The sequence below is a fragment of the Podarcis raffonei genome, chromosome 7, assembly GCF_027172205.1.
Source record: "Podarcis raffonei isolate rPodRaf1 chromosome 7, rPodRaf1.pri, whole genome shotgun sequence".
In the NCBI taxonomy this organism is placed as follows: domain Eukaryota; kingdom Metazoa; phylum Chordata; class Lepidosauria; order Squamata; family Lacertidae; genus Podarcis; species Podarcis raffonei.
The window spans coordinates 44,171,160-44,197,808 of record NC_070608.1 but is presented as its reverse complement, the minus strand read 5'-3'; the positions used below and the strand labels follow the sequence as shown (position 1 = coordinate 44,197,808).

The 26,649-nt window shown below is 42.5% G+C and overlaps 1 protein-coding gene across 1 annotated transcript; it reads right to left on the bottom strand.

Annotated features, from left to right (window-relative positions):
* Positions 1 to 9,346: 9,346 nt before the first annotated feature.
* On the bottom strand, positions 9,347 to 26,383 carry AQP4 (aquaporin 4). Its single transcript, XM_053396331.1, has 6 exons — positions 26,260 to 26,383; positions 20,920 to 21,334; positions 17,537 to 17,701; positions 15,635 to 15,715; positions 11,361 to 13,927; positions 9,347 to 11,099 (listed from the first exon to the last, which is right to left on the bottom strand). Exons 1-5 carry the CDS (start codon positions 26,292 to 26,294, stop codon positions 13,649 to 13,651), a joined length of 975 nt encoding a protein of 324 aa, XP_053252306.1. The 5' UTR covers positions 26,295 to 26,383; the 3' UTR covers positions 9,347 to 11,099; positions 11,361 to 13,648.
* Between the last annotated feature and the right edge of the window lie 266 nt (positions 26,384 to 26,649).

The following is a 26,649-nucleotide window of genomic DNA, read 5'->3' as shown; positions in this document are numbered from 1 at the left end:
TGGTAGTTCTGTCCCTATAATCCCCAAAGGAAAGCTTCTGGGTTGTTGTTTTTTACAAACATTATTTTAAACACCCTTTTCAATTCATTATATATCATTTCCCAGTAAGTTTTAACCTTACTACAAGACCACAACATATGATAAAAAGAACCTTCTTTCTCTTTACATTTCCAACCTTATTTGATTTAGATTTATACATTTTTGCCAATTTACTCAGTGTTAGAGACCATTGATATATCATTTTCAGACCATTTTCTCTTAGACTACAGCATGCTGTAAATTTTATATCCATATTCCACAATCGTTTGCATGTTTCCATGTCTATATTATGACCAGTGTCTATTGCCCAATGCATCACTGAGTATTTTATTTGCTCATCCTTTGTCTCCCATTCCAATAATATTTTATACATTTTAGTCAGCACTTTTACATTACATTCCAACAGGTCTTTCCCCAGTTGTGATATTTGTTCCCCAAACCCTTGCATCCTATCTTTCTTAAATGCTTCATTCAAATGATGATATTTTATCCATGTAGTTAATTTTCCTGATAATTCCTTAAATGATATTTTATCCATGTAGTTAATTTTCCTGATAATTCCTTAAATTGTTTTAATTCACACTCTCTTCCCTCTTGTTTTAATAAATTTCTATAAGTTATCCACTCTTCTATCATACAAACTGTCGTTAAACTTTAGCATGGTCTTTTGACTGCAAGGCTTTGACAGCCAGGGGAAAAGAAGCTGAATGGTTTTGTTTTGTTTTTTGCATTTATTGTATTAAGGTCAGTCATGTGTTCTACAGTGAACAAAGATTCATGCCTTGAGCTGCCTCTGAAGCTGCCATGCCAACTGCAAAAAAAGGAGGAAAATGCTCTATGTGGCTTTAAAAAAAATACACAGAAAGATGGAAAGCATAGGTGAGCAGGCACTGTAGGGTGAATCTGTGCCAGAGGTAAAATGCATACACAAATAAATTCTAGTAACAAATACCAGGATGTGCACATGTGACTTTTGGGCATCATTATAAAACTATACCCTGAGATGACAAGCTATTCTGGGAACAATCTATGCCTGAACTCTATGCAGCTTGCACAACAAGTCTTGCCTCCTCATGACAGAGGAGTGTGAACTGAAGGATGGAGTGGTAGATGACACCCAGAGCAAAGTTTTTGCATTCAGCAAGTTGTACTAGGAGTGGACAGTTGAGCTTGTTGCAGAATGCTAGACCTCATACAGAAAGCAACCTGAGCTTCAGATCCTTCGAAGCACGTGCCATTGCTGTGTCGTTTCCAGGGCAGTGGACCAGAGTCTGGTAAGAGATGATGATGATGATGATGATGATAATAATAATAATAATAATAATAATAATAATAATAAATTTATTTCCAACCTGCCCATCTGGCTGGGTTTCCCCAGCCACTCTGGGCGGCTTTCAACAGAACATTAAAAAACAGAATAAAACTTCAAACATTAAAAACTTCCCTAAATTAGGCTGCCTTCAGATGTCTTCTAAAAGTCAGTTGTTTATTTGATTGACATCTGATGGGAGGGTGTTCCACAGGGTGGGTGCCACTACTGAGAAAGCCCTCTGCCTGCTTACCTGGTACCTCACTTCTCACAGTGAGGGAACCGCCAGAAGGCCCTCGGTGCTGGACCTCAGTGTCCAGGCAGAATGATGGGGGTGGAGACGCTCCTTCAAGTATACTGGGCCAAGGCTGTTTAGCGCTTTTCAAGGTCAGCACCAACACTTTGAATTGTGCTCAGAAACGTACTGGGAGCCAATGTAGGTCTTTCAGGACCGGTGTTATATGGTCTCAGCGGCCACTCTCTGTCACGAGTCTAGCTGCCGCATTCTGGATTAGTAGTTGTTTCCGGGTCACCTTCAAAGGTAGTCCAATGTAGAGCGCTTTGCAGTAATCTAAGCAGGAGATAACTAGAGTATGCACCACTCTGGTGAGACAGTCCGCTAGCAGGTAGGGCCTCAGCCTGCGTACCAGATGGAGCTGGTAGACAGCTGCCCTGAACACAGAATTGACCAGCGCCTCCATGGACAACTGTGAGTCCAAAATGACTCCCAGCTGCGCACCTGGTCCTTCAGGGGCACAGTTACCCCACTCAGGACCAGGGAGTCCTCCATACCCACCCGCCCCCTGTCCCCAAGAAACAGTACTTCTGTCTTGTCAGGATTCAACCTCAGTTAGCCGCCATCCATCCTCCAACCGCCTCCAGGCACTCACACAGGACCTTCACTGGTTCCTATTTAAAAGATAGGTAGAGCTGGGTATCATCTGTATACTGATGAAGAGACCCTGTGATGTGAAATGACACAGAGACTGCAACTGCTATGGGCAAATTGGACATGTGGAATGACACCCCTTCCCATCTGCCCTTGCTGTTTATCTGGCCACAGGATACCCAATATCTGGGTACCTTTTCTCATATTGAGCATGGGCACTTACACACTATCAAAAAGGAGGGGGGGGGCCCTGGAAATGCCTCACCAAATATAGAGGACAAAATGGACTGTTTCTTACAATATCACTATGGAAAAAATTATTACCGCTTTCCCAGTCAGTGCCTGCACAGTACGAAGACACAGGTAGTGTCTGCATAGTTTGAAATAATCAACATTGGCTCATGAACCTTCTAGGTGAAAAAAGTAACTGATTCAACCATAAGGTGGCACAGTATAGTTGTCATTTCAGGTGAGTGTAAGTGAAATGATTCTTTCTCAGCTGAAATTGTTCACATTGCACAGGAGACTTTGATGGAGCTTCACAAAGCTGCCTTGTTTTCCCCTCTTGTGCATTGGTTTGTTTGTTTTTAATCTCATTCCTATTGCGACTGTCTATGCCTCCTGCTGTTGATTCTCCTGCCCATCTAGCCTTAGTGTCTTTTTTACTCTCAGTGTTGGTTGGTTGCTGTAGGATTGACAGGTTTCCTCCACCCCCCCAAGCTTGCAGCAGTGTTGATGTGAAACACTTTCTCATGTAAAAATGTTTTAAAAGGTCCTGAAATTTTAAAATGCTCTGTATCCATACCTGTCAGTTTGGAGCAGCTACACAAACTGGAAGATACAATGAGCCAGAACAATACCTGGGCACCAAGATGTATTAACAATATTCTGAGGAAAACTCGAGTGGGAAGCATGTTCATCAGCTTGGTCGATTGGTATCCTTTAAAATTCCCACATTGGCTAGCTGGATGCCTCTGGGAAACCTGAAAGCAGGATTTCAGCACAGGAGCATTCTTTCCTCTTGTGGTTTCCAGAAACTGGTATCTGGAAGCATTTCTTATTCCAACCATGGATGCAGAGCATAAGCATTATGGCTAGTCGCCATTGATATCTCTTTCCTCCATGAATTTTCCTGATCTTAAAACCAACTCTGCTTTACCAAGATGTCTGCAAATGTGACATGAAGACAGGCATCATTAACCCTGCCGTATGGGAATCGCTTGCAGATGATTGCAGTACCTGGAGACAGTCAGGTTGTGTATCCATAGGAGTGACTAGATGAGGATTGACTGTTGGGAGGAGGGCAGAGAGAAGAAACACCATGGTGCACCTGTAGCAGCAAAACCAGATGCCTTCATCTGCCCCACTTGCAATAAAACATGTCTCTCCTGCATTGGTCACTACAGCCACAGCTGGTGCTGTAACTCTCCTGCAGTTTGACTTTATCCCCGAAAGCGCTCTCTTCCATTGTCTCCCAAGACAGATGAATGCCAACCAACCTTTTAAAGCCATCTTGTTTCGTAGCCATCACGTTGCATTGGTAGTCAGCAAGCTGCATAGATTATGTGCTGTTTCACAATTCAGAACTCAAGAATCTCAGTACAGTGTTCAAGTTGCAGGAAAATTCAGAATGCTGGCACAGCTTCTGGTCAGCATAATGGCCACAATGTTTACAATAGGGTTAATTTCAAGCATTTGGTGGCAAACAGAGAGGCATGGATACCAGAACATGGTTCAATGTGATGCCCCCATCTCTTCTAATTTCAGCACTGAACATGCCATCGGCATGGCATGCCAGCCCAATAAATGGAAACTAAAAGTTCCTGCATTGAAATACAACTGAATGACGATGTGCACTGGACAATAAAGACTTGATTTGAAAAGAGTTTGAGTCCACTGGTATACGTCTTACACTCTATATGTGCAATTGAATCTCCTGGCAATTTTTCGAATCCTAAGAAGGAACCGTATGTGTTTCCTCCCCTCTGGCTGGGGAAAGGAAGAAGCGTTTTGGAAGGGTGTACTAAATCCTATTTTTACTGATTGAAGTCTCCCCTCTACCCAAGCTGCTATTGGTTCAGCTGTGGAAAAAAGACAAATGCAATAAAGGGACGTGTTGTTTTTTCCTGAGCAGGGCTAATACCAGCTTCAAGCAGGGAGAGATTGTGATTGGGAAAGGGATTCGAAGGGAAGAATTAGTTTAAGCACCCCTCATTCAGCACCCTTTTAATTTTTAAGAAAAGTCATAAGATCTGGTACTGGATTTCCCACATCATGTTTATTTTGTCCTAGAGTATCTTTGTATTTATGTACTGCTGTCAGCTGTGTTTATGTCACAAACAAACATACAGGGGGATAATCTCCAATGAAACAATTTGCACACTTTTATCTTCCCCTGCAAGGGAAACCAAGTAAATTGCTAAAACACTGAGCACTGGACACTAGATTTAAGCCTTCATCCCAAGGTGCCTGGTTTCTTTAATGAATGAAAATAATTGGCCAGCCACCATGCCATTAATTAGTACCCCAGTGCATTTCATTCTTGCCATCTTAATGTATTTTTCAGGTTCCGCTTAATACCATTAAATTATCCTTTCAAAAGAAAATTAAAACTCCATTTTCAATGGATTATTATGACTATGTATCATAAGCCAGGTGACATCTTCTACTGAGATAATTACTCATTCTCCAAAGAGGTTAGAGCAAATCATAGCCATCCTGGGACCATGAGCTCATCTTCATGTCTGTCTTTCTAATTAGCAACACAAACAGCTCCTCACCTCTCCAGCCTCCCATGAGGTCCACTTGCTAACAGAGTGGAAGAAACATTCTGTAAACACACAAGCTGGATTCTTCACAATGGCTATCAATTCATTTAGTTGGGAACAACATTTCTATTGATTGCTGTGAATCTTGCTTCCATAAGTAGGTTTATATTTTATTAAAGCTACAAGAAGTACAGAGTAATAGTCTGGGACCACATACTAGAGTAGGAATGAGAAACACAAGGCCCTCTAGAAGTTGTTGGACTCCATCTCCCATCAGCCCCACCCAATGTGGCCAATGATCAAAGAGAATAGAAGTTGTAGTCCAGAAATATCTGGAGGGCTACAGGTTGCCCACCTCTGTTATATGAGAGAAAAACCACCACTAACCCCAGTTAAAGAAACCAAGGATTGCACTTTAAGTTGTGTTCATTCTGGAACTCTAAACCACATTCTTTCCCTCAAAGAAATCTGACCACTGTAGTTTACCCCTCACAGAATTACAATCCCCAGCAGCCCTTAACTAACTACAGTGCCCAGAATTCTTTGATGAAAAGAACGGGCTTCAAATAGGCTTTTAAGATATTGTGTGTGCACAGCCACATTGCTGGAGAACAACATGCATATCTTTCATAAAACCTGTAGGAAACAATCTGAAATGACCACGCATTCCTGTAGGTGGTCTTGCTCATGTTTGCAATGGGTTGTCCCTCCCCATTCAAGGGCTGTGTGAGCCACCATGTGGTACAGGTGGTGGTGGGAGAGAATTATATACAAACACAAACTGCACATGAAGAATGTTAAGGAATGGTGGAGCTGTGCCTCTTGTCATCTGTGGTGTCACAGGCACTCTCTAAGACCACCACAGCAATCTCAATGGCAATGAAAGCTAGGAATCTCATTTTAACTTAACACCCATGCCAGGTTTTGCATGGATGCCTGGAAAATGAGATTTCCCAATATCTAACAGCACAACTAGAGGGGAAAGGGTATCCCGTTCCTGAAAGTGTTACAAGCGCATCATCATTTCCCACAAAAGGAAGAAGAAAAAATAATACTGGTGCTGCTGACAACTGGAATCTTTCCACACAAGGAGAAATGTATCTGCGGCATCCATTTCTAAGGGTAGCTTGAGGACTTGATTACTTTGAGGGATGTGCCTAGATGGACTCTTTGACCTCCTCCTTCCCTTGTGGTCAGCTGTCCCCCCATTTCTGTTTTAGGCACTTTTTCAGATATAAAAGGTTGTAAGCCACAGAGCAACATGCTCAGATTTGAGTCTGGAGGCTACAGAAGCTTTCCTCTTGTCCCCTAGCAGTGTGTGCCAGTCAGTAAACTTGAACTGTTCTGGACAGCTGTGTAGAGAGTGAGAAATCATAAGTGCTTTGGAAAACATTCGTCCTTGCTTGTAGGTCTCCTGTTTGTGATGCAGCTGGTCCAAATTAGCTCTGAGAAGATGTTGTGCAGCTGTTTCTCTGAAGCATCACCACCAGGCAAATGGCATCACAGCCAACGTTTTCCTGATCTCTGTAACTTGTTTTGTCCCTACCCTGTCATGTTTCATCTCTATACACATTAAGTCTTTATTTTAAAGTGTTGTCCCTGGGCATGTGCTCAGAAGTTTACAGGGACAACTTACCACACCATGAAATGCCCTTCTCCCTCCCACTTTCCAGTTGGCCCCTAAAGAGTTGCCAAGAGAAGTTTCCTGTTTCTTGTGGCAACTTAGTGTTTTCCTGTCTTTTCTCCATATGAAAGGTTCACCCTTTGGGAACAGATGATTCCATCCAAGTTCAAGGCCAGCTTCTGCAGGGAATGATAGCTATGCCCCATTGACATATATGAAAAATGTGTTTTCTTGTCATTGATGCTGTTAGGATTTTATGCTAGCTAGAATTTACTTGCACAAAATAAACAACTTGCCAAGGAATAGATAAGAACCACCATTTTTTCCAGTCTCAGGATAGGGTGCTGTTTGTTGCCCAGGGAACATGCCTCCATTTTTAGATCAAGGGCTGGTGCTAAACTGGTGTTTGGAGGCAGTGGTGGGAGGGATGTGGGTTATTAAAGTGAAGCTGAATTCTGAAAAGAAAGTTGTGTTACATATTCCAAGTTCTTCCAGACTGGATTACTCCAATGCACTATATACTGCCCTCAGAGAGGACTTGGAAACTTCAACTGGTCCAAAATGCAGCAGCCAGATTACTGGCTGGGGTTTCATTTACAACTCATATAACTCCTGTTTTAAAGCAGTTGTATTGAATGCCAGTTTGTTTCTGGGTCCAGTTTAAGCTGCCCACCCTAGTGTTTAAGCCCTAAATGACTTAGGCCCCGACTATCTGAAAAACAACTTCCTTTCCTACAGGCCGACTCTCAGGTGTTAAGACCAACAGAGGGGGCCCCTCTTGGTAATTCCACCACCCTCAGAGGTTCAGAGAGTGGCAGCCTGGGAGAGGACATTTTCTGTGGCAGCCCCTAAATTGTGGAATTCCCTTCCAACAGAAGTGTGTCTGGCAATTTCACTGTGCAGTTTCCACCATATGTTGAAGACACACCTCTTTAACTGGGATTTTGACATCTCAGATATACAGGTAACCCCCCATTTTAGGAGCGATTGATATGTGCACAGTCACACACACACACACACAGTGCCAAACCCAGAAATGTAATAAAATATGTCATTAAATGGGTGGGGCGGGAGCAGGGCATAGCAGGAATGAAACAGGATTGAATGGGGTGTTAGAATGGCACGCGATTTCACGCAAGAACACAATGACCTGGAATGCAAGCCCCATGCAAATAAGGGGTTGTCTGTAATTTGTTTTAAACGGTTTTTAATATTGCATTTTTAAATTGCTGAAACCTGCTCAGGGACCCAGTATTATAATGATCACAATCATTGTATCTTAACCTTTAAAAACAGGGGCGTGAACAGCATACACATACACCCTCAATTTGATTTCTTGGAATAAGGCATGATCTGATGTTGTTGCTGTAACATCTAATTCACCACTCAGATGAGCACTTTCTCATCCATATACAGAGAGTCCTCAGTTAAGCATCTCCAAGGTCACAAGACTGGAAATGATGCAAATCCTGGATAGAGCAGAGTAGACTTATGATCTGAATTAACAAAGGATTTTTGAGAAAACCAAATGAACCTTGAGTAAGCCTCACCTCCACAGATTAACAAAAGTGACCCTTTTGACAAATAGCAGTTCACATAACATGCACAGAATAGCTGGACTTCACTGAAGCATAAAGAGAAAAGGGGGCACATGCCTTATATGTACAACAATGGTACAATATTTATTCGATAAATTCATGTTCCCCCAAGAGATGCAGGTTATAACACAGTAGAATTAAGGACCTACAAACCCCACTGATTTCTCTGAGGTATTAACTGAGCTTAGCTGTGCAACAGATCGAAGACCACTGTAGAGTTTGAGAAGGCACAATGAAAAGGCAAATAAATATTTGGGGAGTGGATAACCTTCCTTGTGGACTACTGCAATTGGAAGGATAGTATCGAAAGCAGACTTGAGATGATCCCCGAGATGACATGGAAGAAATTGTGCACTCAAAATACAATAATGCAGGGTCATCTCAGTAAAATGGTAGGTAGCAAATTTATGGCAGAGAAGAGTGGTCTTCCTAGGATACCTTAATTCAACCTTCATCTATCTGGTGCACTCCAGATATTTTGGACTACACCGACTATTACCAAAGGGTTGAGACCCATCAGCCACCCTCACCTGGTTTAGCCAGCCAGTCGAAGCTATTTCCCAGGGTGTGGCTGCTGTTACATGCTGACTGCTTCTAGGAGCCACAGGTAGAGCTGAGGGCATGGTGGGGACCAATGGCGGACAAACTACCCTCTCCAGAGTGACTATCCCTCCCCTAGTGTCCAAACAACTCACTTGGCAATCAGAGGTCTGACTTCACTCATTGGAAAATGTAAATTTTACCTTTGTACAGCAGGTCAGTTTCTACACATACCCACACAACCCTATGTATCCTCTCTAGACAATCAAGGGGCATTATCAGAGTCCAAGGGCACATTCCAGCCAGGCACACTCAGAGTGTGAAACTGTGAGCAAAGAGTTTTGAGGGCTAGAGAGGCACTGAAGGCAACAATCCCTAGTCCTGAGGTTCACCCATCCCTGCCTTAAAGAGCCTAAAGTTTCCATCACGAACCTCTTTGGAATATTATTCCAACCCACAACCTGCAACTATTCATTCCTTATCAAAATGACATTTATTCATCATGACACCTAATTGTCAGTGTTCATATCTGATGTCTTTATAACATTTTAAATGCATTTCAAGAAGAAAATGCAGGGATGAATCAAAACAGACAATAGTTTATTTACAAGACATAACCATAAAGAATACAGCAGAAGAGAAGAGGAACAAGATAAAACTCTATTGTTGACAGTAGGACATCTTAAGTAGATTATTCCAAATGTTACACATTTTGATTTATAATACTATTATCACATCAGTTCTGATAAGGTTGAATGAACTTGTAATAATTTTTTTTAATGGCCATATGTTTAGTATGTTTACTAGTTTAGCCCTTATCATTGGTCCTACAAGTGATAGATTATCCTTTGTGCAGCTCTTAATAGGCTTTTATAAATTGGATTCTGGATATGCACCTGAGATTTCAGAATGAAATATTTTGTGACATCTCATTTTATTTATTACAGCTTTCCACATTCACAATGAAGATTCTTTTGACTCTTCAATTGCGGAGGGACACGAGTGAGAAGCAGAAGACAATGCTTACCCCACTTAATCCACATGCTCCCAAAACTAGCAAAGGAAATTGGCATGCTTACTCCAAACAGATAACATTCCAAGTAAAATTGCTGCCTTTTGTACCAAACATTTCAACTGAAACATATGCAAATGATTATGGCAATTAACTTTGTAGGGAATTGCTGCATATGAATGGCAAAAAATAAAAACAAGAACATTACAAAGGTGATGTTCATGCTGCCATTTCTGCCAGTACCACACTAGAAAGTGTGTGTACAACTATACACAATCTATTCTCCCCCCCCCACCACAACAAAGTCCTTAGGGTACTTTCAATTTGAAATCCAAATTTCAAATTATTTAGAGGATTTTTTATTTTAAGGCAGAAAAGCTAGGAGAAAGGCAGCTGTGAGTATAAAGCATCTCTTTCAGAATAATTTCTGTGACTTCATGCTGGCCTGGTATGGTACACAAAGTGGGATAAACTATCAGGTCTTTCTGTTGATGAGGGTATGTGAAGCTGTAGCAGTCTCTAAATGATTTGCTTTGCATCTAGTGCTTGCTATGAACAACATGGCAACAACACTATCTCAAATATAAGACTCACATGTTACATCAGTTTGTAAGACATCTTAATAAGCCACTGAAATAACCTCTAAGTGTATCACAGTCAGTGAGTTAACAAAATGTAAATTATAAACATGCATTGATGAAACATTACCAAAATACAAATTTAAAGCAAAAAGGCTTAGGAGGGAAAGTACAGCCATATATTTATGAAGTGGAGCTTCAGTGTATAACCAAAGAGTAACTGTTACACCAGTGCAAAACATGTTGAGAAATACAACCAAGGACACTTGTGAAGTTCACATCACTAGTGAAATGAAAATTCTGTATCTACTTCCAGGATTCTATATTACATTGGCTGAGGAATCTTTCTGACTTTTAAGGTTGTGAAAGACACCGAGGGTTCGCATATTGAGCATTGGCAAGAGAGTTATTGTAAACTTTGAAATTACAGAGATTCCACCTGGAAATGGTGACTAAAAAGGTATTGTTTTGATCTCTCTCTTGAACAAGATAAGGAAAAATGTTCTACGTCGAAATCACAAGACACTTGATCTTGAACCAGTAATTTGCTCTTGAGTAATGTGCTCTGATGTTGTCCACAGAACTTGCCTAGACATTTTCATTGAGAGTTCCGTGCACATCTCTTTCTGTTTGCTGAGGTGCTGCACCACAGATGAATGGAACAGCTCTAGGTGTGCATTGGGACACACATGGACATCTTGATTGGGGTAATGATTCATTGCCTCATCTATTCACGTATCAACTTACCATATTTTTCACTCTATAAGATGCACCAGGCCACAAGACGCACCTAGTTTTTGGAGGAGGAAAACAAGAAAAAAAATATTCTGAATCTTAGAAGCCAGAACAGCAAGAGGGATCGCTGCACAGTGAAAGCAGCAATCCCTCTTGCTGTTCTGGCTTCTGGGATAGCTGCGCAGCCTGCATTCGCTCCATAAGACGCACACACATTTCCCCTTACTTTTTAGGAGGGGAAAAGTGAGTCTTATAGAGCAAAAAATACGGTAATTGTACGCTACCTTATGACCATCAAATGGCTTGCAATGCTTACAAAATACACAGTAGTTTATTTTCTAAGAACAAAAGAAGAGTCTGCTGGATCAGGCCAATGACCCATGTGGTCCAGCATCCTGCTCTCACCAGACTGTTTAGATGCCTATGGGAAGCCATCAAGAGGGATCTGAGTGCAGCAGCACTCATCAGGGCATTAGTATCTTTCTTCATATGGTCTCCCTTTGGCAGACCTGGTGAATTTTACTGCACAATATGATGTCTTTTTACTCAGAAGTTCCACTAAACCCAACAAGGCTTACTCCTTAGGAAGTAACTTGCTTTGCTTAGGATCACAGCCCTGGTTGGATTTCTTTGTTTTGGCTTTGCTATACTCTCAGTTCTTTCCTTTTTTGTGCAGTGCATTTGGTGCTGCTTCACACTGGGCAATTTTGTTAGATGGGCGTTACTTCTTCTATGGAGGAAGAAGTGTATATTTCTTTTATCACGTCGTGTTTCTTGTGCATAAGATTATCTATGTACTTCTCCCTACTTAGAAATATTCACCACTAGTATAGTGTCCTTTTTCTACAAGACCAGGTGTTCTCAGGGTGGTTCTGTACATTTGCCACATTTCACCACCAAAAACCTTAATAGGAATGGATGAGTTCCATACAAAGAACCTCAGCTATAGCAAATTTCAGTTCTGGCTACATTCAGAGAAAGTGTAAACGTTACTCCTTTTTGACCAAAAGCATTTGAAGTTTATAAAAGGCAAACTCACCATTCAGCAGCACAACATCACACAAAATTGCAAACTATTCCATGCTCTGGCTTCTTGATGCATTGAAAATTCACAGTTGCTATTTAACTGTTTCATTGATATTATAACTGCATGGAGATCATGCAACAATTGCACACATCTCTGTTGACAATGGCTTTCTGGCCTATGTACACTGAGTGCAAGCAGTGGAACAGACATGTCTGCGACTGTCACACATGGAAATCTACATGCAGTTTGCCTGGATGTAGAGCTTTTTATATAGGAAATGCATTGTGTTTGAGGCAGCTCTAAAACAAATATTTTTAGCGACAGAGTATTCAAAGCAAAGCATCAGTCACCAAAGCATTTCCCAGCAGTATTTTAAATAATTATGAAAAGCCTGCTTGTTATGCTTTTTTTTAAAAAAAAAATCACATTGTGAGCAAAATAGTTACACAATTTTAACATTTCAGTTATATAAAATTGGCACAGTAACATTTTATTTGTTTGAATAAGTGCACTGAAAACAGAACAGCCTTCAACTTCTTTTTGATAACTGCGTATTTTTATTTGACATGATCCACCCAAAGTTAACCACTGTTAAGTCCCACTGATGTTACTGGGAAAGTTAAGCTGTGTATAAATGCCTCCTGGTAAAAGTATCTGGAATTCACAGGGCTTATCTTTGGCTGGAATGCGCACATTACAAGATGGCGATTAATACGGACTTATTTTGTTCATTGTATGTCTTCAACAGTTCCAGCAATAGTATGTCATGAGAACATTTTTGTGGAAGGACAACTCAATGTGGGGGACATTTAAAGATTATGAGTCAAAAGGAGAGGACTTCCTTTTTTGTGGAAGTATAAAATGTATGAATATGTATAAAATGGCAAATGGCAATTCTTGCTTTTTTGTTTTGTTTTGTTTAAATGTCTTCTCCCAAATGTAGCATGGAAGGATTAAAAATAACAGGAGGACTAGAAGAAAGGGAGGAACGAGGCTTTTGCAAGCATTTGTTGTATCTTGCATGTTGGCTCTGCTTTCACTGAACCTGCCATAGATTTTGTCATTAAAATTCTAATCAGGATTGACAACAGCCAATTAAGTGTCAGAAGAACAATCTGATAGACACTTCTTTCTGTGTCTATAGGCATCTTTTGATAAGTTTCATCTGTCAATCTGATTGACAAAGATTGCTATTTCCTGCTCATAACTGCTTGCGTTAAAACCAATGCCTCTTTCAAAATTCACTCAGAAAGCAGAGAGGGAATTAAAGGATTCCCTTATGGCTACCGCCAAAAGGACATTTATGAATTTGGAATAATCTATGAGGATCCCTCAACATAGTTAGCTGCTACCATGTCAACAGAATGGGAGTCTGGTCTGATTAAACAGCTAATTCACTGCTGCCATTTTCCTACAATTTTATGATATCGCAGGTGGCTAATTTACAACAAATCTGTCTCTTTTATGGGTGGAAGGCTATCTGTGGGCCTGCTAGTAGACTGTTCCCTGCTTTCAGTGCTCCTTGCTAGTCATACAGATGATAGCACCTCATTGGTTGGGTCTCTACCCTTCTTATCATCACCCCTCTCAAGGTCAATGACGTGGACCATTCCAGGCTTCAGAAGCAAATCATCCGTCTCCACCTGGCTCCTGGTATCTTCAACTTCTATGTATTTTCCTTTGGACTGCTGGCTTGTTTTAGTAAATGCTTCTTTGAGCCGCTGTTTGAATTCAGCATCAGGACAGTAGACATATTCATAAAGGGCGCCGGCAAGAACTGCTCCTATAATTGGTCCCACCCAATATATCTGTACAAAACAGGGAGAAAGAGACATACATTAAACACGGATTGGGAGTAACGTTTCAAAGAAATGTCAAGAGTCCAATAAGGAAGTTGGATGTTACCGAGGTTAGCATAGTTGGTGCTTCCCGTATTTGGTGCTGCAGGAAATCTTAACAACCTACCCAGTTTAGCAGGGCTTGGATGTGTAAATGGCACATCAGAGGCTTTGCTGGCACAGTATGTGAACACATGTGTTCAGCCAAGCCACATGAACAGATGGTTTATAAATACCTGGAATGCTGCGTCTTTTATAGGCATAGGAGCACATACAGACACAGAAAGATAAACTCACACCCAAGAACCTTAATTAGGCTGACTGAAGAATAGCTAGTATTCTCTTGAATTCTGATTGGATGATGCTTTGTCATTTGTATCAGCAATGCCTTTGTTCATGAATCAATCAGCATAAAATAGCTTTGGATGAAACTAAATCAATACAACACACTGTTGCACGCCACCCCAACTGCTGAGTGGTGTGAGATTCCAGCAGTTCCAGGCACTTACCCAGGGTTTGGTTTCCTTGGAATGAGGAACAGCAGAGACTGTGGTGTCTTTAGGATATACAGTTTATTTACCCATATATACAACCTTAGCCTATGATGGAGGGGTTCACAGCATTAACACCCAACTGGGTCTTTTTTCTCCCAATAATCACAGCCTTGGATTACAGCAGAAATCAGGCATGGCTCTGTCTCTCAGGCTTCCCAGCCAGCTTCCTCCCGCTTCAAGCTTCTAGCTCACATGCCTCAACTCAGGCCTTTGTCTTTCTAACTAACTAACAGTTGAGGTAGTGAGGCCCATCCATCTACTCTCTGCTATGGAGCCACTTCCTTTGTTATCTTAACAACCCATACTTAGTGGGTGATTACCAATAAACTTGTCTGGCTATTCAAGAAAGTGGATCCTTGTTGGAAGTGACTCAGGCATACAGCCTACCCACCCCCCAAACTCACAACAATACAAACACCTGAAGTCAAACAACTGGTACTTAGATTCAGGTAGGTAGCTGTGTTGGTCTGACGCAGTTGAAATAGATTAAAATATTGTCCAGTGGCACCTTAGAGACCAACTAAATTTGTTCTGGGTATAAGCATGCACATGAAAGCTTATACCCAGAATAAACTTAGTTGGTCTCTAAGGTGCTACTGGACAATTTTTTAATTTATTTCAACTGGCACTTATGTTGCCAGCATATCTCAGCAGTTTCCTAACACTAAGAAAGGAAATCTGGTGAGCAATTGAAAGCAAGCCTAGAAACATACACTCATGAAGACACAGCTAAGGTTCTATGATGGCATTCCAGCAGAACCTTCTGAAATCTATCTAATTAGATCAGTTAGTTACAGGAGACAACTGACATTTGTAGGAGCATCCTGTTTAAGTACAAGTTCTTATAGATTGCATTGATTCTGTTTCAATATAGAATCAAACTTAATATAGGTAATGTCTCACTTTGACTCATTTTGGAACATGTGGGTTGTTGTTGTTTTTTACAATCAAGTAGTATATAATTTTTTTGAAATAAATAAAATACATGATGGTAATAATACTGCTATTGATGGTGGAGGAAGCCATAGATGAGCCTTGTCCTCCACAAATTTGTCTAATCCTAAACCAGCAGGTTGGTGGCCATTGCTAAATCATGCATGAGTGATTGAGAATATTCACTTACCCAGTGGTTTTCCCATTTCCCCATGATAACTGCAGGTCCAAATGACCTAGCAGGGTTCATGCTGGCGCCTGTGTAGTTAATCTGTAAGATATTTAAAAGGAAGACTGTTAATCATTATTATACAACCATCAGACATCCACATGTTTTAATGATCTTGTGATGGAACCAGCTTATGACTGGCATTGCTCTAGATCTATTGCCCAAGTCACTATTGCCACTTTCTCTGCATTCTTTCCCCCACCTGGTTGGCAGCTAATGGGGATAGGAAACATTTCTCAGTGGGCCAGTTCTAGCCCATGGACCTCCAGTTGCTGATGTCTATCCTCAAGATTCATGCCAGTCCAGAAGCGATGAGCCAGAGACAGCAATGGGAACCAGGATACAGAACTGTTAGGAGATGCTTTCCAGGACTGTGAGCATCCCTCTGGACTATTCATACTTCATGGAATATGGACACTCTTTCCAACTTTCTTCTTCATCTCTATGTGCTTTTCAAAGCTCAGATTAATTTTGCCGGATCTAACTTTTACCCAGATCTCTTGGAAAAGAGAAGTATGTGTGTGCATCCTTGCCCTCTTTCTCTCAGCATAGTGGGGGAGGGTAATCTGGGGTGGGTAGAAGTGACTGGAGGACTATGCATGGCACTCACTCAAAAAACAAAATGTGCCGGTGGGCCTAGATTTATATAACACTTTTCAAAATGTAGAACAAATGTGCACAGTGTGGGTGTCACACAATTATGCCTACCAAACACCTATATGTACACACTGTTATTTGATTATTTACTATTTAATTATTTACTAAATGTGTTTGTCATTTGTTATCAAGAAATTAAAAAATTCTATAAGCAACCTAGGGTCCCTCCAAATGCCCTTTTAATTGCACATTCATGGTCATTTGTGCTCTTGATGTTATTGAGTTGGTCACAAATGACCTTGTTTTCCATACTTTTTGTTCCTGAAAAGGTTTTGGGGTGGTCATAGAATCATAGCATTGTAGATTTGGAAAGGACTATCTATGACTATGTAGTCCAACCACTTGTGATGCAGGAATATGCAGCTGTCCCATATGGGGATCAAACCTGCAACCCTGGCGTTATCAGCACCACACTCTAACCCAGGGGTAGTCAACTTTTTTATACCTACCACCCACTAATGCATCTTTCTTGATGGTAAAATTTCCTTACCACCCACCAGTGCTCAATGGGAGAAGGATTCAGCTTTTGCTGTTGAACCCCCTACCGCCCACCTAGAAACCTGAAATGCCCACTAGTGGGCGGTAGGGACCAGGTTGACAACCCCTGCTTGATAACCCAACTGTGCTATTGCACTGAGCTTCATTTCCAAGCCACGCATATTCCTTAATTTCATGCTGAAATCCTGTCACTTCTTATACCAAAAACATTCTGGTTTATTTTTGTCCTGGTTTTGTAGCTCTATAGGCCCCCGGAAGGCAATAATGTGGTAACATTGGGGAAGCATTGCAGAACAGATTAAAGCAGAACAGACTAAAGCAGAATAAATCCACCACTATTATAATGTTACAAACATGTCACAGAATGCATCCACAATAAAGCACCAATCTGAAAGGGTCCCAACAAGATGCCTAGGTACGCTGACTTTATATGTTTGCTTCAGGAATATTTCTATCACACCTTATCGGTGTCTCCTGTGAGACAAACGAGGATTATTCCTATTTCACATATACAATAATATCATTTCAAAGCAGGGAGTCAATGTTTTGGAGCAAGTTAGTCGAAAGGTACTTGGGGATATACAGGCATTACATCAAATTTACTTGAGCCAACAGTGGGTTTTGGAGTAAGATTCATAAAGCATTGTAATGACATGCACTTTACCGTTAGCTACCTAGCACAGCTCATGGAAGAGGCCGGCAACTTACAGCAAACAGGTGTCCGATTGCAACTGAAAGTCCAATTGCCAGTGCCACTGAACCTGTGACATCACTTCGCTTAGAATCACAGCTGGCAAAAATAGTAAGGACCAGCTGGAACGTAATTATCAGCTCCACCACTAGTCCATGGCCAGCAGAAAGGTCATCATGTACCTAGAAATAAAGGAAACACACTGGAGTTTCAGGAAGCACAGAAAAAGTGTAAACTACTTTTCTTACATCAGGAAAATATAATTTCCTCTCTACTAATTAAAGCCGTTTCAAATCGGATGTGTCTGTAGTGAAGAAAAGGAAAAGGAGGGAGAAGATTGTTTTAACTAATTTTACTGTTGTATTTTTATATTGCTGTAAGCTGCACTGGTGAACAACAGGTAAGAAATTGAATAAATAATGTTGTTGTTGATGATGATGATATTGTATTAATTTAAAACCTTTGAAACAACAGCTTTGTGCCACTGACTAGGATAGTGCTGGGAAGCACTGCTTATTGATGGTTCTGGTCCTTCCTTAAAGGGTAGACCATGTGGTGGTGCTGGACAGGGCTCTGGACCAAATTTGGTTGAATCCTGAGACTAATCAGGCTGATTTGGGGGGATTTGGGCCTAGGTTGAGTTGGGAAAGGGCTTGCAAAGCAGCACCCCACATAGTCCTCCACAATCCTCTGTCCTGAGCAGAGGATTCAGTACTGCAGGATGGCAGAGTTCCTTTACAAGCTTCTTCCTGTCAGGGAAGGTTCTTGTGAAGGAGTGCCCTGCAGAATCCCATCACCACCAGGCCCTGTTGCCACAGTGACTGCCCAGGTCTACTACCACTGCTGCAGAGACCAGCAGTGATGGGAGAAGCAAGCAGGGCGCCATTGTAGCAGAGGGAAGGTCTGGGAGGTTGCTATAGCAATGGGGCCTTGAGAATAGGCTGCAAGGCCTGGCAGGGAGAAATATGGGGAGGGGGGACTTTAACTCTCTCTTTTTTTTTTTTAATAATATTTTTATTGAACAATTTTTTATATAACAGAAACAAAACATACATGAACAAACATTCAACAATAATAAAACATAAAACAAGTACCATTTCATAACCCAATTTCTAAACCTTACTTCCTCGACCTCCTCTTACTTCCCGTTTCTGTATTCCAAATTCTTACAATTATTCAGCGAAATCTTGCCTTATTTTATTATAAATTTATGCTAATCACCCTTATTCTCTTTGTCATAACCATTACTGATAGTAACCATTTGTTTTAATCCAACATCATTCTAACTGTCTCCAATTTTATAATATTTCTTTAAATAGTCCTTGAACTTTTTCCATTCTTCTTCCGCCGCTTCTCTTCCCTGGTCTCGGATTCTGCTCGTCATCTCTGCCAAGCTCATATAGTCCATCACCTTCATCTGCCATTCTTCCAGTGTGGGTAGATCCTGTGTCTTGGGACTTTAACTCTCTTGTTCTCAGTGTGTGTGAGGGGAAGGCAACACAGTGCCTCTTCCTCTGTGCTCCTGGCTGTAAGTTTAATAAGAGTTTTTGGGGTTTTTAAAAACAACTTCATTAAACACAGTCCCATCCCTGAATTGATTCAGGACTGGATACAGGACAGGCTGGGTGATCTCTGGGTTGACCAAAGTTGTGCTCTGGCATGAGTGACACTATTTTAGCTCCCTGTGAGTCTGGCTTTTTTGCAGCTCTGATAGCAACATCGTGTAGCTGTGGTACTAATGTGGTGTCCATTTTTCAAATGTCAAAGTGACATAGCTCTTCACGTTCTGACAGAAGCAATTCTGCGCTGCTGCAGCAAGCCACAGAATTGGGTGTTTAGTCACTGTCATATATGGTAGAAACATACAAGATTTGGCCTAGCACAAGATGCAGTCTGCTATATGCATATAGAGCATATAAGGAAAGAGCGCTGGTTTTTCCATTAGATGTTCACATGATATACTTAAAAAATGAAAGGCTTCTTTTTTCCTTAGGAGGACTGTAGTTTAGTGTTCTATTATAAATCCATTAATTAGCTCTAACTCAATTAATTTCAGTTTCAATTAAAAGTAGGCAGCATGCAGCCCAAGTGCATTTTAATTTCCTTCAGTGAGGCTAACTGATGGGATTCTTTATTAGTGAAGAATGAAACTAGAATTTAAGGCACAGTCTATTATAAAGAAGTGTGTCATCTTAAATATATGGCGTTATCAGTCACTATAATAATGACATAGATTTTGACACTCCCATGTTTTCATCTTAAAATTGCATTTCACACCTGGCTGCTATGTACCTGGTATTAAATCATTTCTAAAAGTTTAAAAAAGAAAATATCTATTAGAGAACAATTGCTGGGTGTAAAGAAAAGGCTGTCAGTAGGATAAATCAAAGGCATTTACATAAAATTGCACTGTTATTTTGAGTTAAAGAATAAATACCACCTACTCTTCACTAAAAGCTTACACAAGCTGCCTCCCCACCAACCCTGCTCTCATGAAATAGATTTTTAGCATTCACTTAATTATGGAGAGCTACATGGAATCTGTTCTTATGAATGGATTCATGAAGCCCTTGGCAGCCTGCCTATCAAGATTTTTGAAAAACAGTTTGCCAAGCATATGCTAAACTCTTTCATGGAAATGGGTTCCATTTCAGTCTCCACCACAGGATGACTATCAAGAGATCACCCTTTTTATTAAAAGATAGCAGTGTGAATCACACGAGAAGCCATTCCAAATGTGAAGGCACACTCTCAAAACATCTTCTTGCAGATTGTTTAACCTTGGCCACATATTTCTCCTTTGTTCATATAAATAAGGACATTAAAGCACATTTACATGGTATTAGTCTTTCAGTTTATATCCATGCTGGTCTTCTGAGAAATCTATACTCAAGTGTGAATGTTTCCATGCATAAGGTTAATATAAAGAGCCTGGCGGAAGCAAGATAAAGCAGAAGTGATACATTTTAATGCGAATGAGCATTTGTGCCAGTGTAAATATAATTCAAAGTTGAAACTATATTGGCAAGAATGATGGTTTGCTTTGCAAACTGGCTGAAGCAATAGCTGTTTTAAGCTTCATCAGCCAAAAAATAAAATAAAATTCAGTTGTAGTCTTTGATTAAAGTTTAATTAATGCATCGTGTTCTCTCAGTCACAATAACTGATACATTAGACTCCACATTGCATCATTCTAATGCTCAATAGATAACTGTTCCACCATACCTAGTACTTGACCACAGGTAATACATATTATCTACCCACCTATAATCTGTAGGGAAATCAACAGTGAGCAAAAATATGCATCTTCCTGAATTTAAATTGGAAACGTGCTGTATGGTTCAGGTTCTGTTTTATTATGTTTCATAAGAATAGGGAACTCCCAAGTCCTCTACCCTACCTTGGTAATTCCCAAGCCGCCCACCACACGCTGGGGGGTGACAAGGTAGAGAATTCCCGCCCCTGCGATGGCACCCAGGCATTGGGCTGCAATATAGAAGACTGACTTGGCAAGGCTGATCTTCCGAGTGCAGACCATTGCAACAGTCACAGCAGGGTTAATATGGCCACCACTGATGTGTCCAATGCATTGCACCATTGTTGCAATGCTGAGTCCAAAGCAGAGAGAAATGAGGACCATGTCGACAGGCAGAGGGTTTTCGGCTCCACCCCAGTTGATTGTAGAGCCAAGGCTGAGGAGGACAAAAATGAGCATGGCCAAAAATTCTGCAGAAACAGCTTTCCAGAAAGGCTGAGTCCAGATGCCTTTAAATGCCACCATGATGGCTTCGCACTTACACAGACGTCTGCACTTACTGAAAAAGGAAAACAAAGCAATATCAGGAGCTGACCCAGTAACTTCAAGGTTGGCTCTAAATACTCATAATCATCTGCAGAAGAATAGTGATAGTGACACTATCTATTTACTAGATTTCTGACCCACCCTTTCCCACAAGGCCCCAGACTAGGTGGGGCTAACATTTATTAATAACTAGCTAAGAGTGGGGTGAAGGAAGGGTGCCCACTTCCCACTTCCATTTACCACATGCCTCCCCTATTTCTCACTGTTATTTCCCACATTTACATTCTGTACATGGCTGAAGCCATGACCATGGGAGGAGATCTGGAATTTCTCAGATCTGATCCTATTCTCAAGCACTGAGTAAGAGGTGATGAATGAATCCTACTTGCTACCCACAAACTGCATTTAGGAGTAGTATGTGCACCATGGTCCACAACTGTTTCTTGAAGGTGGTGAGGTCCAGGTTCTAGTAAACACCTGAAACTTCTCCAACAGCACAGCATTGTCAAACTGCATGGAGCACCCAAAAAAATTAGAAGTGGCATGAGAGAATTGTTGTTTTCTATGCTTTCAAGTGAAGGGGGTTTAGTAAAGGTGACCCACCCCCAATCCTGGAATCAGCTCAGACTGCTTTCTCCCTCCTTTTTTGAGTGGGGGGGGCAAGGAGAGAGTATAGGAAATACATTTTCCTCCGCAATCCTGGACTCTTTAGAAGGGGGATATACACCCCCATTTATATGATTTGGCCATCGTCCCATACAATATTCCCAACAGGAGATTGTATGGTAACCAGTCATTTATCTGAACTATGCCCTCACATCACTATGGGAGAAGATGCACAATCTCCACTTTTGATGGATACCTTTGGAAGAATGAGTCGTTTTCATTTCCCCTTCCCTGCTCTCTTCCCTGTAACATCCAAAGACACCTTAAAATTGTTATTTGAGTCTGTGTGCAGCACAGCTGCAGTACTTTCTTGATTGCACCACGCATCAGATATATTAGTTGGTCAAATAGGCAAGTTAAATACATGAACCCAGGGCCTCTGGCTTCACAATCTCTGTACAATCTCAAGGAGCCAACCAAGGTTGTCACTGCCAAAGTGTTGAACAGTTTGGAAGCAATATCCCCCACTGTATAGTATAAATTCATAAGGCCAGAACTTTGCTTGAGAATGCCCTGACCCTGAGCTGTAAAACAGAAGTGGAACCAGCTACATCATGAAGCCCAGCAACGTAAGCCGTACAAGTCTTGAACCAAACCCAGGGCCAAGTCAGCTAGAGCTCCCTAAACTGGAACCCCCCAGAGATAGCAAGACAGCACCCCTGGAGACAGATTCCCTTTCTAGCAGGGACTTCACACTTCCCAGTCCTTGCTCCACAATCCAGGCAATGCAGAAGACATGTGATGACTGATAGGCAACAGGGTTATAGACCAGAGAACTACCACTTTAAGGCACTCTACTCTTCAAGAATGGTGCAGAGCATGGAAAGGATAGGGTGTCCAAAGGCTGATACAGGTTTCATTTGAGCTCCAGACCTTGGTAAAACGAGTTGTCTGATTAGAGCTATCCAAGGTCCTGAAACTCCAGCTTGATGCTACGTAGTTAATTAAGCCACCTACAGATGTCTATTGTGCCCTATGGACTTCCACTTGCAGTTAGGGTATGATGGTGCAGCAATTAGGATTACTGCTGTACAGGCTCTTCTGCTTCCTCAGCCTAAACCTCCATGCCTCTGCTCTCACTGCCTGCCTTCATCCTCCCCTGCCTGACCTACTAGACTCAACCCTGCCAATGATCTGCTGCCAAAGTAAGAAAATCATGTCCTCATTACATACTTGAGTTTCTCTTCCCAGCTGTTGGCATGGTTCTATGAGAGACCAACATTATCAAAATAGAAGCTATCCACCGCTGTATTTTACATTATGCTTTCACAAAATAAAGTTTATTTATTCCAGAGATTGATATACCATCTTTTTCTGAATTATGCATTTTATACACTTTGTTGGAATTCCACTAACTCAGCTTTGATTTTATAAAAGCAACTTTTTGCTGATTTGGAACGAAATAACAAAACTTCCTAAAAGGCCTCAGTTCCAACTAAAAGAATATAGTGGGATGCATGATGTAAAAACCAGTTGGAAACACCTTATAAGGTTGATCACTTTCACTTTTGCAGAATTCCTCATGTCATTTAAGAGCTTCTTGAAAGGCAGAAATCAAGCAGGTGAAACTTTTCCTGGTACAAAGATGAAGTGATGGGGAAAGCTTCACCTCATGAATTTCTGTGTGCTGTACAACTTTTAAATGAGCCCTTTGCCTTTTAAACAGTTGGCAATCCTAATACTGCCGTCATATACTCAAAATACTGGAAACCAATGAACTCTACAGATACTTTTGCAAAACTTGTATAGGGTTCTATCTTGCTGGGACATTTACTCATGAGCATTACTGTTCATCCCCAGGTAGGGAATTTATTGAATAAAAACACAACCTATATTTAAGCAAGATGATACCCTTCTTTATTAACATTACTGCAGTAAAAGACAGTCCCATAAGTGAAAGGTACTGTAATGACCACAGGTTTTACACAGCTTTTATACCTTCTTATAAACAGCATACATCATATTTGTTATATAATTACTGCTACACTATCCATCACATGCCAGCTATGACATGACAACTTCAGATACCTGCCAAATTAACTGTACAAGTTGGCCAGTACAATAAACTAACTTTTGATCTGGACAGTCAACAGAAGCAGGTCCCACAAAAAGTTAAGCTTTCAACTAATTAAATCAACAAATTCTCCATCATCTCCAGAGTTTTACAACTGAGCAGGGATCTGAACCTGAGTTTCTAACACCTGCACCCAACAGTGGCACTAGGAGTCATGGAACCATAGAAGGGTTGGAAGGAAACTAAGGGTCATCTAGTTCAACTGGTGCAATGCAGAAATCACAGCCACCCAACCCCTGTTCAAAACCTCCAATGAATGAGAGTCCACTACCTTCGGAGGAAGTCAGTTCCACAGTCCAATAGCTCTTTCCACCAGAAAGTTTTCCCTAAAGTTTAGCCAGAAGGAAGAGGGCTAAGAAAGGCCTTCCCTTTCCCTACCTTAATGGCCCTCTGTTCCAAGCCATTCCCATTGTGGAGGCCAGATCCACTCCAAGTTGCCAGTTGCAATCTTACAGACATGACACCCTCTGCAGGTTCATGCTTCCTCGAAGAGGAGAATTCTAACTATGAACACACAGAGAGAGACATTCCTGGCAGCAACTGTGCCTGGTTGCAAGTTCTGAGAGCACAGCAGTCTGGAGTGCGTGTGTGCCTGCCTGCATCTTTTCCCCCCTGAGCGCCACTTAGCAACCCAGTAGGAGGGGGAGGGACGAAAGAGAACAAGCCAAATATTATCTTTGCAAGCACGAGAATGGAATCCTTCCCCCCTCCCTTACTTGTGCCAAACGTTCAGGGTTTCGAAACCTCAGCAAATGCCGAGGGTCAAGCCCGTGCTGGCGTCCAAAAGGGTTTGAAATTGGAGGTGGGAGAAGAATTTGGAAGACGCAACTTTTTACCTTCGGGTCCCGCGCCTGGAGTCCTCTGGAACGCAAACCTGAGGGTTGCAGTCGCGGGTCCCTTGGCCGCCCTCTCTGCCCTGACCCAGCCGCCACCTCGCGGAGTAAGCACAAACTGCTGGCAACGGTATATTTTTAGGATTCTTTCCAAATAGGTGAAAAAGACGGGGACTGCCCTTGACCTTTCCGGGGACGCCGATCGCCTTGGTTTAACGTTTCAGGCTTAGGCAGTTATGGGTCCAAGCGCGCGCGAGCGTACGCGCACGCAGCAAACCTTGTATATATTGCAAACAGGGGAGACTTGCAAATGGGGCTTTCTCACGAAACTTCGCCGGCTCGTTTGGCGGAGAGGGAATATACATGCTGCCAAAACAAAGGAAAAAGCACCAAACAAACTAACAAACGGAACACCGTCGCAAATATTGATCAACCCAGAGCTCATCCCAAAGGAGCCTACAAAGAAGGTGGGAGAAGCGACCCAGAATGTAAACTCACAACGGCGAGCGGAGGGTGCCGATCCGGGCGCAGGAGGCCACCGGTGGGAGACATGTGGGATTGCAGGGGAGGAGGAGAGAAACGACGGAGCGCGCTCCGCCGAGGCTGCCGAAGGGGCCGGCGCGGCAGAGGACTCTCGCGACGGCCTCTGCTTCGCCCCGCCTCCCAGGCACTGGCCTCCGAGTGGCAAGGGGGCGAGCGGGCAGCCTGCTGGACGTCCTCCTCGCGAAGCAGCAGCTGCTACAGCAGCAGCCACAACTCTCCCAGCCCCTTCACGCTTTCTGCCACTCGCGGAGCCCTTGCAGATCGCATCCCTTCCTCGTAATCCGTTTGTCCACCCCACCCGCCGAAAAGTTCCAGGAAAATCTCAAACTCGCCTCTCTCTTGTCTTTTGGCAAACGGAAAGCCCCAAACCTGCTTCGCTCTTTTGGCGCGCCGGAACAAAGCGGGGCTTGTTTCCCTTCTCCCTCTTAGTAGCTCTCCCCAAACCACCTTTTGTGCGCGCGCGTGTGTGCAGCTGCTGTCTTCATGCATCTCAACTGCAGCCCACGTCCAACCGTGGTCTAACTCCAAGGCATTGCTATTAAAAGTTGGGCGGTTTTTGTTTTGGGTTTTTTGGGTGTTTTTTTTTGCGAATTGGACTCCAAGGTCTGGAGCGGTGCACAGTAGCCAAACTTTTTGCGTTTCTCTCTCTGCGTGTCTCTCTCTGCCACCTTCGGGCCCGCGCCCCCTTCTTTCGCCTTCCCCACCTGCGCCACCCCCCCCCTAATCCCACACTCGCCTCCCCTGCCATTTGGCGTGAAGCAACCCTTGGGGCGCCCTCCACCCCACCCCACCGCGCCTTGCTGCAGCGCCCTGACGACTCACCCCCAGCAGCCTCCGGATGCGCTCCTGTCGCTCATTCCTTCCCGGGTTTGTGCGCCTGGCAGAGACGCGCCGGAGTTGCTGGAGAGCGAGCGACGAGGGAGGCGGAGGGAAGCCGCCCGGCGCGCTCTGGGGAGTCGGATTACTGTGCGCCTGGCCTGGTGGGGTTTGGGGGAGCCGAGGGTGGCTGGTCGAGCAGATGGCAGCTTGTCGCGAAGTTATATTTGAACGGCAGATAACTTTCCCTTACCTGATCGGCTCGAGGCACGCGGCGACCGCCTCGCCAAGCGCAGCAAAACGCAGCAGCAACAGAATCGGATACACACGGTCTGAAGGAAATCAAGTTTTGACCATCATCACAGCAAATGTAGATCAGGCCCTCCTCGACGTCGT